The sequence below is a fragment of the Ambystoma mexicanum genome, chromosome 11, assembly GCF_040938575.1.
Source record: "Ambystoma mexicanum isolate Mex_15411 chromosome 11, UKY_AmexF1_1, whole genome shotgun sequence".
Taxonomy (NCBI): Eukaryota; Metazoa; Chordata; class Amphibia; order Caudata; family Ambystomatidae; genus Ambystoma; species Ambystoma mexicanum.
In genome coordinates this window covers 1,357,506,435-1,357,520,952 of record NC_090934.1, presented here as the reverse complement: position 1 = coordinate 1,357,520,952, position 14,518 = coordinate 1,357,506,435, and the positions used below count along the sequence as shown (strand labels likewise).

Sequence of the window (14,518 nt, the reverse complement as noted above, 5' to 3'; positions counted from 1 at the left end):
GTCAATCTGTTGAAAGAGTTGAATCTTACTGGAAAGAAAGTTGATTAAAAGAGGGAAGCCATAAACAACTGCTATGTATTCTCTTATGAATCTGCATCAATTCATAGAATCCATAGATTAGTTGTTATCTTCTGGTTTCTCTCATCTTGATTTGAATTCTTTCGTTTTCTATTTGCTCTTATCTGGTGATACTCTTATTGTTCCTGCTGTTGGATGAAATATTATTGTTCTTAAAGGATTTGTTTGATCGAAATTAGAGATCGTTTTGTATTAAGTTATTGTATAACCTGCGTATTGTATGTTTTAACATTTTCTTTCTAATGTGATGTCTTGCCTATGTTTTGTGCAATGTGGAAAAAGTCAAGATTTTGTGTTTGACTAATGCACAATTAATTTATTTAAAATATGTATATATATATATTTTCTTCTATGTACAAGCACTAGTATAGACTGGGAAGCCCAGAGCTATATCAAATGGCATCCCATTCATCAAGGAATGTGCTTGTTGCTTAAGAAGTGGCAAGCCTCCTTGATCTCGGATCAGAACCGAACATCAAGTCGATTGTTAATTGCACAATTATGAGCGACTGGGTCTGAAATAAGTCAGCAAATATTCTCAAGAGGACAGTGCCAAGAACTTAGTACGCCGCGTTCACTGTGGGCTTTCTAGAAGTCTTGGAATTCGCGGGAATCAAAACTGGAGGTGGGCACTGGACTTTCACAAAGCAAGAGTGGCATTGCCTGTGGCGGTGGAATATTTATACTGCACAGAGGACAGCTTAAGCCTGATTGGTGCGTGTTCTAGTGGTTGCCCATGCATCTTGCACAGCACTGTCATTTAGACCTACTTTCCGCTGACAGTTTTTCTTCACTGGTTTTGAGGTGCTATTTCGGGAGAACCATTTATGGTGCACCGGCATTTCCTAACTATAGTGCTGACCATGCTTTTTGTACCAAGGTGCTAGTTCATCAGTGGTGCAAAAACTGCAGTGGGGCTATTCTTCTTTCAGGGTTAGGTCCATATTTGCACTTGGGCTCCTTTCTAACAACGAACCACAGCAAACAAATATTCTTCCAACAAATAGGTCCACACACCCTAGTAGTGATAATAGGTGAGAGATTGAGCAGTGGGAGTGCCATCGGAGGGGTGGGGGATGGAGGATGGAGGGTCATAGAGATCAAAGTATCAGAAGGTGGGCATAGATCTCACCCAGTTCAGGAGCTCGATCTTCCGTGGGTCGGTCTCTTCCTCCGGCTCTTCCTTCCCTTTGCCTTTCTTCTTCCCCTTTCCTTTCCCTCTCATGGCTTTGGCCTGAGGCGCCGGGGATCGCTTCTCTTTATCCACAGTCGCAGTAAGGCTTCCTAGTGGCTAAGACAGAAACATCCAGAAAAGGTAAATGAAGACGTTTAAAATGCACTGAAAGAGAATGGGTCAAAGGGCAACTTCCTCCTGAGCAGCAACTTGATGTCTGGAATAAAGAACAAAACAGAGGAATCCAAGACCGGCCATTGAGAGCCACATCACACCAGATGTTCAGTATAACCACTTCCTTCCTAGATAACGCTCATTTAGATCCACTATAGTCATGTATATTTTGTGTGAATGTCCTGAAAACCTGGAGTGGATTGACCTCTTAAGGAACGAGCGTGTAAACCCCTGGTGCAAATACCTTTAAATGTATCAGTTGTTTAATTTTATGGGAAATATGTAAAATGTAAGTAGATATTGTATTTCCCATTACCTTGTTAAAAGTGAAGAATGGTAGACTTATAGATGGGTTTAACATGTCATGTTGTATCCATTGCCTGGTGTCAGGCCGGAGTACCGGACACACTTCCGCTGGCATTGCTCATCCTCAGTTGCAGTACTCATTGGTCTTTGTTGTGTTATTCACCCATCCTGCCAGGATTGACACAGCATTTGGCTCAACATGAAATAGTTATATGCATTGGGCCAGGGTCTATCGAACCCCATTGGGAATACTGCTAGTTTGTTCCTTGGTGAAGCAGTTGGCACCTGCTCTGCAGCACTGCCATGATCATCATCGGATGTCAAGTATCTGTTACCAATGCGATAAGGTGTTCAATGAATCTCACGACAACAGCCAAGAAGTATAAACATTTATTATTCAACTATGTATACCAGACAATTGCGATTCCCATTCTAGGGTGGGCCCATCACTCTGTCCCTCAACCTTGAAGAGCTCCCACCCCCGTAGCCCAGTCTCCCCTTTTAACCCTGATTTTCATCAAGTTCAGATGAATGTACTCATGGTCCCCCTACTGTCCAATCCTCTACCTTGCCCTAGAGAGGAATAGAGACCATTGCCTTATATGACTGAATCCCGCAGAGACTTCCTAAAAGACCCACTAGGGTAGTCTGCTTGTCCTCGCACCCTTCACTTGAAGGCTGTCTCTCAATCTTTACCTCACTTGCCTGCATCGTTCTCTCTCTCTCTCTGCACGCCATCACCCTGGACTTACCGCTCTCTCATCCTTCTCCTGTCGCTACCCACCAACTGATTTCTCCCCTCTCCCCAAGCTACATTTCCTGGCCGTACTCCCCAACCCCCCTCTCTCTCTTTCTCTCTCTCCTCTCTGTAATATAGCCAAACACAAACTCTGGCCCCCCGCTAAAACTCTCTGCTTCCAACACTAGCCCTGCCTCTCCTTGCCTCTACCCTCCTGCCTCTCACTTCCTTCACACACACCCTCTCTCACACACCCTATCTTATGCCTACTGTCAGGCTTCCCCTCTTTTTCTACTCTCCCTCCAAAACATCATTCAGTTAGCCTCTCACTCACTCATTCACTCACTCACTGTTATACAGCCAAATTCGTACCACCCAGTGCCAACGTCTGACCTCTACTCTCTCAAAGCACGCTAACAGTCTCTTCCAATTCTACCTAAACCTTCTACACCCTCCTTGCTGGTCTCTTGGTCAACCTCCTCCTCTTCAACCTCAAACGTATACCTTTCACTCTCAACTGATACTGCTGGCTTTTTATACCTTTCAGTTAAAGAGTTCCCTACAGCTTACAGCTCTCATTGGTTCCCTAAATCAGACGCTCCCCTGATCAATCTCTCTGAGCTCTAAAATTAGGGCCCGTGACTTCCCCTTGAACTCTTCAAAAAGCCACCTAGCCCGCCCCTTACAGTCTCCATTTTCCTGCAGCCAACCATGTGGTTAAAAGGGTCGTCTGCTCTTTGATTTTCTCTGGTCCTGGGTGAGTCTCTTTTCAAACACGGCTTGGGGAGTGTTCTTTGGTCTCCTCTGTTCCCATGCAGTTCCTCGCCAGTTCCAGTTCTGCTACTGCCCCACTGCTCCCATGTAGTCCATCTGCGATTGAGGGTGTGGGGGGGTGTTTGGTATTCCAATCAGTTTAGGAAGTTGAAAGGCCAGTCCATTTCTATTTGGGCAATGAACATGTTCCTCCTGCTCCAGGACAGGTCTTGTACTTTGGGCTCAGATGCATTATGGTGCTTGTGGTGCAATGTTTCCTTTGTTTTGTACTGCGTCTCAGAAATCAAGATCCATGGCGGGTTCCGATGCATGCTGATCTTCGTATTCTCTGCAAAAATAGAGAACGAGACGTCACCCGGACGGAGACTGAGAGGCATTGGTTCAGAGAGGGGACACCAATATGCATGCACAGCTCCAAATACACCGGAGAGCCGGGGACTGCGGTTCCACTCAACTCCCCCTCTTCCATGACAGAGTCATACACGCGACCGTGCGACACTAACTAATCTTGTCTTCAGGGCCAGTGAGGGGTTTTGAACATATGGGATACCACAGAATGCATTCCACACGTCCCTTATTGGCGGACTACCCAGATGTTGTACTTACCTCCTCCACTGCACTAGATGCCACACGCAGACTCACAGAGCACATGCAAGATGGCTGAAAACAAATAATCGCCTACGCGGGGGATAGCTTATTCTGGAGGTAGGTTTTTAAATACTCTCTGAACGTACTTTCTGCCACTTTTCTGAGGTGCATGACCTCTGTTGTTGAAGGGTGCAGCATCAACCGATTGGATCACATCCAAGAGTACATGGTCTGGAGGCAGAAGGCAATAGGGAGGGGGGTTCAGTGTTTCTTGTGTCACTGGAGAATGGACTGTGCATTCAAATGAATGATTTTTTAGCCACGGTTCCGAGGTAGAGGTTGAAGAATGAAGGTGATCTGGTTGTGCCTTGTGCAACACCACATATGATACTACACATGGCTGAGAGGAAAAGTGCCAGCAGGATCCTTTGCTGCCCATCGCTAAGGAGAAGTCTAACCAACCCAGCGACCAAAGACTTACTAAATATTGCCCACTGTGGTCTGATGGTCAATGGTGAAAAGGGCAGATGGTATGTCCAGAATTACACTCGTAATGACGCTATCAGCATATGTAGCCATTCACAGATTGTGCAACAGGGAGACAAGAGCTGACCGTCTTGTCACTGGGTATCATTTCATAGCGTATCTCTTTTCATTCCATGGCGAGATGGAATGCCCACTGGTTCCGGTCCACGAACGAATCCTGGTCAAAACCCTCTCCTTGACACACAAATGTCTGTCCAACTCAGCCCTTAAGTAGTTATCCAACAAATTCACCAAAAACCAATCCAATAGACCCACCCGCTCAGCCCATTCGCACTTACTCGCCATACCCAGACTCAAACGACAGAAAGCAGGGGGTTGCAGCTTCCCAGTGGTAACTGCCAAACATTGGAATGTTCTTCCATTACCATTAAGATCTGAATCTTCCTTTTGGTCCTTCTGTAAAAGCTTGAAAACCTGGCTATTAACACAAGAGCGGCCAAAGTAGCCTTCTCTCACAACCCGCCTGAAATACCTACTATGCCCAGTACTGTTAACTGTATGCATTACTCTGAACTCTCACCAGAACTGTTAACCATAACCACATACATTATTTATAATCGCTAGGCATGTATGCATATACTTTATGCTGCACTGTCTTTACAAATAAAAAAACAGCGCCCAGAAGCCTCAGTGTTAGGTGCGCTTTACAAATGAGAAAATAAATAAATACATGCAAACTTTTTCTGACCTAGCAAATGTCGTAACGTATCCCCTAAACCCTTGGAATGTTGGAATGTTGCCTAACTGTTCCTAAACTGGCAACCAGCTTTTTACCCTGCAGGTTGGAGTCATTCCGGCTTTTCCTCTTGCAATCATTGATTCTCATGCTCGTTAAGACCTATCATCTACTAGTCACAGGCTACTAAAATGTAGCAGTCACCTGCCCGTTCCAGACAGTCACTCTCTCCACCTTCAGACAATAGAACAATGGGGGTGCATTAATTTATGAACAGACATTCACAGCTGGCTGCAAGGACTGCTAAGAGGGAGTGAAGGGAAATGGGAGTGGGCGGGTTGCCAAGGCACTTAGTGTCTGGCTAATGTACAGGGGACATGTTCAATGATTGAAAACTGCATAACTCCAACTGCATTTAAGCAACCAACTGTAAACCATTAATTAATTAAATGATGAAAAATAATCTTTCTTACCGGCCATTGGTGCCCAAAGACGAAAATTTGGCTTCGTGCAATGTCAACCCGGTTCCAAGCTAATGCCAAACTCAACTGATCTGGTGCAGATGCGTTCGTACCTGAAATAGTCAACCTATTTATTTCACATTTCAAATGACTTTAAAACAAATGAAAATGTCCCTGTTTGTTTTTCTCAGGTTTCGCTGAATGCTGAAGTACCTCAAGCATACATCTGCAAGTCCTAGGACATTCACAAATCACTAAATGTGCTGGATGAATGTATTCCATTGGGCGGGTAACCCTCGCCAGATCCTGCACTGATAGCTCTAAGTGGGAAGCCAATGTGTTCCTAAGTATATACATTGCTTCTCTGTGTCTCCACTTCTCAAGCCGGTAGCCAACCATCTAGAAGGGGCCTGCAGTCTTTGGCTCTCCAGATGCTTTGGGACTACACCTCCCAGCACAAGCCAGCATAATCGATGACAAGGGATCAAGAGAGTTGTAGTCCAAAACCTCTGGAGAAGCAAAGGCTGCAGACGCCTGTAAACACTCAAAAATAAATGTGTGCTTCTCGGCATATTCATGCATCTTTTATTTGTGTGTTTTTGGAAGTACTCTGATGCACATATACTCTTAGCATTGTTTTAATATCTTACATTCAGCCGCCCCTGTTTTAAACACCTTAGTTAGTTGCAAATCTCTTATTTTAAATAAGGGTGAATAGATGCGGTTGCGTTATATAGTCCTGTCAGGCATCTTTAGCAATCGTACTCTCCAGCCTAACTACCTAAAAAGGCTCTTCAAGCCAATGCCGCTCTGTTGAGCTCAACGTATCCATCTACGGGGGCAGCCTGTGGAGGAGCAGATCATGTCAGGCGGGTGAAGAATAGCTTGAGTTTCTGTCACTTAGGAAAAGAAATGCAACATTGTCTCTGGGTGTTTACGCTCATGAAGCAATGTGTATTGTGTGTTTGCATCTCAATCTAACCTTTCTTGCAGTGACCATTAGTTCTGTCTTCTGGTGGCGATAGGCCATGTTCTCTGTGTGTTGGGTCAGTGCTGGGAAAGAGAAGGGGAGTCGTCTTCCAAAATGATCTCTTTCCTTTCTCACAGAGAAAGATCCTGCTATCGCGGGTCCCCAAGAAAAGACAAGCATCTTTTCTGCCACCTCTGGAGAGCGTATTCCACCTTTGCTGGTTCTTTTCCACACCTCACAAAATATGTCATCTTCCCGATCACTTCCACGCTACGGGGCTCCTACAATCTCAACCCACAAATAACACAATCGATACGCCTTCTTCCTCCAGTCTATTCACGCTCATGTTCCCCTCATGATGAAGAGGAGTGCAAGCTCACCCATCAAGTGCCAGGTAGGTGGGATGAAAGACGAAACCTGGGAGAAGCTCCTCCGGCATTCCATCTATCGCTACTGACAATGGCGATACCCCGCCTCAGCCCTTTAACAAGAAAAGGAGGGTTTAGAAAGCTGGGGTCTGATGGGTGTAATGTTGAATTGTGCATGTATTGACTCCTTGTTGGGGAAAAGAAGCCTACCCACAAACAGTACACAATCTTACTACATTCAGCTCACGGGTGACATTAACTTTGGCACATAGAACAGCAATTAATATATTTGCCTTGCGGGCTATTGCCTTTTAGGCTCTACTGTACAATTCCTTGCCTAAATTCTAATCTGTCATGCTCTCTGATCAGGACCGTTGACTTTGAATCGTCCAATAAATGTTTAGGGTAGTAACTGGTCCAAAACAGCCAACACAACTAGAATCATAAACACTGATGCTATCACTCATGATATGCACAAACAGTAGTTCACGCATGAGAAAATAGTTTGCACCACCCAACACATCACAAGGAATCTTTGAAGGTTACTATAGATGTGAACAATCTGTACACTTCTACTTCCCCCTGAAGAGCATAGAGAGTCAGATGAATAGATCAACAAAACCTGAAGATTAGGCATGTCTCATAAAGTCATATCACAAACAACCTCTTTAGATTTGCAGAGAAATGTTATCTTCGCCTTACAGGCATAGGTGTGAGAGTTGCTATGGCTCTCACATTTGTGCGCATTTCTTTGAGGGATATATGCTCAACCATCCAGAGAGGTAAAGTACATTGATATTTTGCCCAAGACTTATAGATGGTGCATTTGGTATTTGGAGAGGCACATGAGAGCTGGTACCTTTTTTTAGATAGTGAATTAGCAAATGGACAGGTTAAATTTGCATCAATGGATGGAAATCCATCAGTCTATTGTTTGGGCTTATAATCAAGAATAAAAAATATGTCCCTTTTATTTTTATCAATCTGACAGAGTGTGAAAATGTGTTAGACAATATGAGTTTTTACCAAACATAATTAATATGACATTTACTGTTTGGCCAACACCATAGACTACTGGGGAAAACAATGTAAGACAAACCAGTAGAAATTCATCCACATCAACACCAGACTTGCTCCAACCCTCTTGCAATTCAGAAAAGAAATCGAGACCCTGCTCCACAAGGAGCACCTTAACGCTCCATAAGGTGTACCCCCTCTGAATCCATCTACTCAGTCCAGTATTCCTCTTGATACCACACAGCACCCCCATGTTCATGCCCAGGGCTACCTTTCAGTATTGTTATCAGTTCCATCTAACAATCAATATTAACTATTCTCTGCTGCACTAAATAGAATGCCGGTAATGAATGCTGTTTTGTAATGCCTGTCTCCCTTGTATGTCTTATATGACCTACTTGTGTGCACTCCATTGCTTCCCCCAGCTAGGTTGGTACTCACTAAATACCCCAAATAAAATAAATAATTTAAGAATAACAATAACAGGGAAGGTTTGCTAAATTTAAAGAAAGAGCATAACTACGAGATGTACTGGATGAAGCTGCGACAAAAACCACAACTAAAACACTAAATTAATTACATGAATTGATCTTGGCCAAAACAGAGCCATAATTAAATTCCAACATAAACTGTGCGGGCCTGAGTGCACACTTTAGGAGGATGCTTTATAAGAACTGGGATTTAAATCAAATCAGACTACATAAACATTTCCCAAAACCCTATAAGGCTGAACAAATAAGTAACCCACACCAACAACTTCTGGGTAAAAGTTGGGCTATATCTTTGGCTTAATTGGTCTAAAAGAGGCGTATTGTATTGACACATTCTTGTGGGAACAAAGATTCACTTAAGACAGTTTGCTACCTGTGAAACATTCAATCAAGCATCCTTGGGGCCTACTTTATGTAGACAAAACAAATCACTCTGTGAAACTCAGGCAAAGGAACATTGTTCTATCCTACTGATATGGATGCTAAATCCCAAGTACACATTTTTTTTAAAGTGGAAATAATTTGTCTCAACGTAAATGCCAAGTATTGCAGCTCTTTGATACATTAAACAGGGGGGTGACATTGAAAGACTTTTAATACAACAAGACTGATTTTTGATCTATATATTAAATACTTTGAAATCCTTTGTTAGTAATGAGGAACGTGATATAAAGTGCTTAGTTTATCATTGCAATAACTTTTATTTTCGCATCTGCCATACAAAGTCGACAAGATTATAGTTCATTAAAAAGTAGTGTTTAGTTTTTGCTGGAAGATCTTTGTAATCCATTATATCAGCCCTGTGTAGTGGGGGATTCGAGTTGCCAACCAACAGCAAAGCATCACAGTGTACAACAATCGCGGTTAATCGGAACCTAACACTAGAAACACTGTTTGAAAAATGTGGGAAGTGCCTTAGTTCCTCACATCAGTTGTATAATAACGACATTTTTCTAGTACCCTTTTTGTGATGGCTATCCTGTGAGATGTGGCACTATGCCCAAGATAATTTTTGACTGTAATCAGGATTTCCGACACATGGAGGATTATCATAAATAACTTTTCCAGTTCTGGGCTAGTGGCTTTGGAATGCTGCTGATCTTGAGCCATACAAGGATTTAGAAAGAAAACATCAGATACATTTTGTATTTTTTTAATTTGTGCATGAAAGTTGGATTATGATACTCTTTCAGTCTGTCAGGGATGTCCTTTACTAATTGTTATTTTATAACTGTTTTGGTGAGATGATACACATGTGAAGGTATAATACCGAAATAGGTCAAGTTTATCAATTATCAATTAATAGTTTAGAAGTCTACAAATATGTTTACTGAATATGGAAGTGTGCTCACAAACACTAAAGTTGTGGAATTGCCGTTAGACCCAATGGACTGACTGTAATGTGGTTGAACACCATTGGGCAAAATAACTCAAAGGGGCTATTAATCTTGGGGGATAAATACATGAAGTAAGAGACATTGGGTTAGAACCTCAAAAAGGGCATCCTTTGCTGATGTTAATAAATGTGTTTCAGTGTATGATAGTTGAATTCATTGCCAAGCCAGAACAGTGTAATTAAATTGAATAGGTGGACTTTTGAATATCAAAATACTCTGGGAGTGTGCTTAACTAGAATTCTTATTCCTCTGGCACTTTGGAATGTAATAAAATAATTCTGTTTGGAGTGTACCTCTATAGTTTGCAAAGAATAGCCCACCTTTCAACAGCAGCACATTTTAATCCTCTATGCCAATTATTCATTTGCCAGTCTTAGAGGATTTATAAAACTGTTTGCTGGTTGTCAGCATCAGCTGACCTTTGATATCCTTCCAGCAGGAAACGGTTCTTAATATCCCATCTGCTTATGTTTGTTCCTGAACCTCAACTATATCTTTACTTCATCCACACACACATTTTACAAATGTCCAATATTCTGACTGTTAATAACATACAATATGTATGGCATTTATACAGAAATATAAATATATTTCTGGGAAATGTGAAGCATAAATAGAAGTCCGTCTAAAAATAAAAGGGGATCTTCTACCTTGGCAGGAGAAGTTATGACTGTCTATAGAAATGAAATGATGATGATTAATGTACTATCCTAGCCCTGCCTCTGCCTCATAACTTCTGTTGGCAGCTATGGGCACCAAGGATCCACTTTAAGGCAAAAAGCATTTTAATATGAGAGGAATGGGATGAAGTGGGACGAAAAATCCTCTGAAGCTGAATATAAAGCATGCATAAAGCAAGGGAAAGGGGGAGAGAGGCATGTGTGCCTTTCTTTTTAGAAGTCTCTTTATTGCATGTGAAGCTCATGAAAGTTATTTGATTGACAGGCACTCAGTGCACAGTTTCAGTGAGAGCAGCCCAGGCAGGAGATCCATCAAACATCAACTATGGTATTGCTGTACCTTGCTCAATACTTAGAGAGTGTTTGTATGTAGAGTTGTGTGGATGAATTTATAGGGGCATAAAGTGAGTGTTTGTACCCTACCTTCGTTTGTAGACATTATGTGTTAGAATAACCTGACCTCTTTCTTTAAAACGATTTTTATATTTAATATCAGTGGGTTTTTTTGTGGTGAGGAAAGCATGTAGTGTATGAGTATATGTTGTATAAGTGTATGTAGTATGTGAATATACTATATGATATGAGTGTAGCATTTTCTGAACGTATGGCATATGAGCCAAATGGTTTACATTTCATACATGTATGCAATTTACATCTTCTATATGTCCTAGATACATATGAAAATTCACATCAAAATCTGTCTTGACTGATGTGAGTTCTTATATGTATAATAGAATACATATACATAATGTACATTTTATACACGTACATGTTCAACTCTTGTAGAAGATGTCCATTTAGCGCATGTCTTCTGGACCTTCTATACATAGGCGACTGCATTGCATAAGTGTATCGCGTAAGTGTGTGTTGGCGTAACTGTGTGTGGCATAAGTGTATTTAGTGTGTAAGTGTTTGGCATTTGTGTATTACATAGAAGTAATATATTTGTCTGGTGTAAAGTCTAATGAAATGCACATGTAATATATGCCTCTCATAGGAATGAAAACTCACATTAAAGTGAGGCTTAACTTGGATGTGAGTTTTAATATATTCAGTTTTACAGTCTGCAAATCTCAAATTTACATCTCCTATACATTCCATATATATATATATAAATATATATATATATATATGAAACATGACTTAACAGTCAGTCCTGACTTTGATGTGAGTTGTCATACATATATTAGTGTGCAGGTACGAAATGTACATCTCCTACATATATGTGTACAGTTTGTTTCGAAGATGTAAATTCATACTGTGCAGGTGTTGTAATAGTGTGTGTTGTAACAGAATGTGCTGTAAGTGTGGTGTGCGGTGTAAGAGCATGTGGTTTAGGAGTGTGTTGTGTTTGTGTTTGGTAAGAGTATGTCTCATAATTGCCAGAAGTGTCTGTGTGTTGTAAGAGAGTGTGTCGGTTAGAGTGTGTTCCATAGGAGTGTGGATCGAAAGAATGTGTGTCGTGACAGCGTGTGTCATAAGAGTGTGTGGTGTAAGTGTGTGGCTTGAGTATGTGAGTCATAAGTGCGGGTGTCGTATGTGTGTGTGTCATAAGATTGTGCGTCGTTAGAGTGTGTGGGCGTATATGTGTTTGGGCTATAAGTGTCTGGCATGTGAATGTATGGTGCATAAGTAGTGCATTAGTGTGTGGCATAAGGTTATGAAATGCGCACGTCCTGTATGCCTTCTGGACATATGAAAACTCACATCAAAGTGAGGTCAGACTTTGATGAGAATTTGTATGCATGTTGGAGGCAGATAAGAGTTTCACAGTTCATACACGTATGTAATTCGCATCTTGTATATGGCTTATAAATATATCAGTGCTAACATGAAAGTCAGTCCTTACTTTGATGTGAGTTTTCATATGCATATTAGTGTACATGTACCTCTCCTACGGCTACACGTATGTGTACCGTTTTTGTACAAGATGTACATTCATTCTGCAGATGTCTTAAATGCCACATATCTGTATGAAAGCTTACATTACAGTGAGGTCTAACTTTGCTGTGAGTTTTCAATGTGTATAAGAGATGAAAAGGGGTTTTACATTTCCTACATGTTTGCAAGTTCCATCTCCTTTATGCTTCATAAACATATGAAAACTGACATCAAAATCAGTCCTGATTTTGTTGTGAGTTTTCATAGGTATAGTAGCATACATGCATGAAATGTACATCTTCTGCACATACATGTTCAGTTTGTATAAAACATACACATTCATTCTGCACATGCGTGATACATGGATAGATCTTAAAAGTTGAATTTTGCAAAATTGGCCAACTTAATTTTTATAAAGCTTTTTCAGTTCATGAAGTCCTGATAAAATCTAGGTGCATGCCATAAATATTCAAAATCGAAGAGGCCATTTTTGAGATGTTTGGCCCATTTTCTTCCTATGAGAAAACCCCATGCTAAAAGCTGTTCAAAGCATGATTAAATGAAATGTATTTTAAATATAAAGCCAACTATGAACAATTATGAAGTTTTCCATGTAGGGTTAGCTACCTCGAAGTCATACTGCAGAGTTTTTGAAAACGTTTTCATGGAACAGTTCAAAGATAATTAAGAAATATTATTTTCTGAAACTCCATAGACAATCCCACATATATCTACATTTCTGCTAAAATAAAAACACATATTGACGAATTATAAAGTGACTTACCTTTTAGCAGAGCAGTTAAAATTGCCATTTCGATATCTTGTTGCCCCTCTGAACCCATACGGAATACAGTGATCTATAAAAAAACAATTAGAAAAGCAGGTTCTTACTAATCAATAGCTGGTGTTACTGAGCAGGACTTGTGAGAGAAGGGCATTATGACACGACAAATAATTCAAAGGATTAAGAAGGAAACTGATTGGCTATTATAGGTATCATTTTCTATGGGGATTCTTATATTTACACTTAATACCTCATTATGAGCTTTCAGGGGCAATGCGCTCGTCTTGGAAGCAAGACGATGCGGAGCAAAACAGGTTTGATCTCCCGGTCTGTGCTTTGAAACATCTGGGTATTAAGCGCGTTATAAATTACCCATTACAATTACAATTTCTAATGTGACTGTATGCAGTAAATACTGTTACAACATGAAGCTGAGTTTACCACCACTAGGACGGAAGACGGATAGGCAAAGATGCAGCATTTTGGAAATATCACATACAGTGTTTCCGAAATACTCTATCCCATTTTCTCGAGAACTGTTTATAACGCCTTTCCATTCCTGTTTGTGGAATGGAAGTACAAATCGGACTGTACAGGTTCATGCCACTACTATCCCATTAAGAGAAACGCACAGAAGGGGCACCAATGACCCTTCTGTGCATTATACTGCAAAGCGGGTGAGAATGTGGCATGGGAGATGCCCATGTCATAACATCCTTTGGCGGTCCACCATCAAATGTGACAATGCATTACTTACCGTAAAAGCATTTCTGATGGTTGTATCTGCTTAGATTCACATGCTGTGCATAGGTCCGACATCCAGTGGTCACTGCGGAGTATTGCATTTTGTTTTTCGTAGTCGAAAAGGGGACGTCGACAAGGCGTGTCTGTAACACTATCCCTATAGTGACGTGCTTGTACCCACAATCCCCCATGCGTCGAGGTCCCTCTGTTTGTATTTTTCTGCCCTGAGGGAGCCTTCTAGACGTGAGTGAGTACAGAAAAGAGAGAGAAATATAGAAAAGGATGTCTATGTTCCTTCCATCCGAGCGGGGAGGAAGGGTGGGCGCATGTGAATCTAAGCAGATACAACCATCAGAAATGCTTTTACGGTAAGTAATGCATTGTCTTCTGATGTTTGTTAATCTGCTTAGAATCACATGCTGTGCATAGACTAGCGAGCAGTACCCGGAGTTGGCGGTGGGTTATGAGAAGGAACAGTAGAGAAAAGATGTCTTAATACTGCCTGTCCCACCTGGGAATCAGATCTAGAGTGTGCATCTAGACAGTAGTGTTTTGTAAAGGTGTGCACAGAACTCCAGGTAGCCGCTTTGCAGATGGACTCAAGGGGAACATTTGCAATGAACGCTATGGAAGCCCCAGTGCCTCGAGTGGAATGTGCTCTTGGCTTGAA

General features: G+C 41.4%; 1 protein-coding gene across 1 annotated transcript in view; it reads right to left on the bottom strand.

The window, feature by feature from the left end:
• TRPM1 (transient receptor potential cation channel subfamily M member 1) overlaps positions 1 to 14,518 on the bottom strand; it is a 594,536-nt gene that overhangs the window by 182,302 nt on the left and 397,716 nt on the right. The window contains exons 9-11 of the mRNA XM_069624914.1: positions 13,105 to 13,177; positions 5,529 to 5,629; positions 1,211 to 1,369 (exon numbers count right to left, since the gene is read on the bottom strand). Of these exons, the coding sequence (XP_069481015.1) occupies positions 1,211 to 1,369; positions 5,529 to 5,629; positions 13,105 to 13,177 (333 nt within the window). The remainder of the gene's footprint in view (positions 1 to 1,210; positions 1,370 to 5,528; positions 5,630 to 13,104; positions 13,178 to 14,518) is intronic.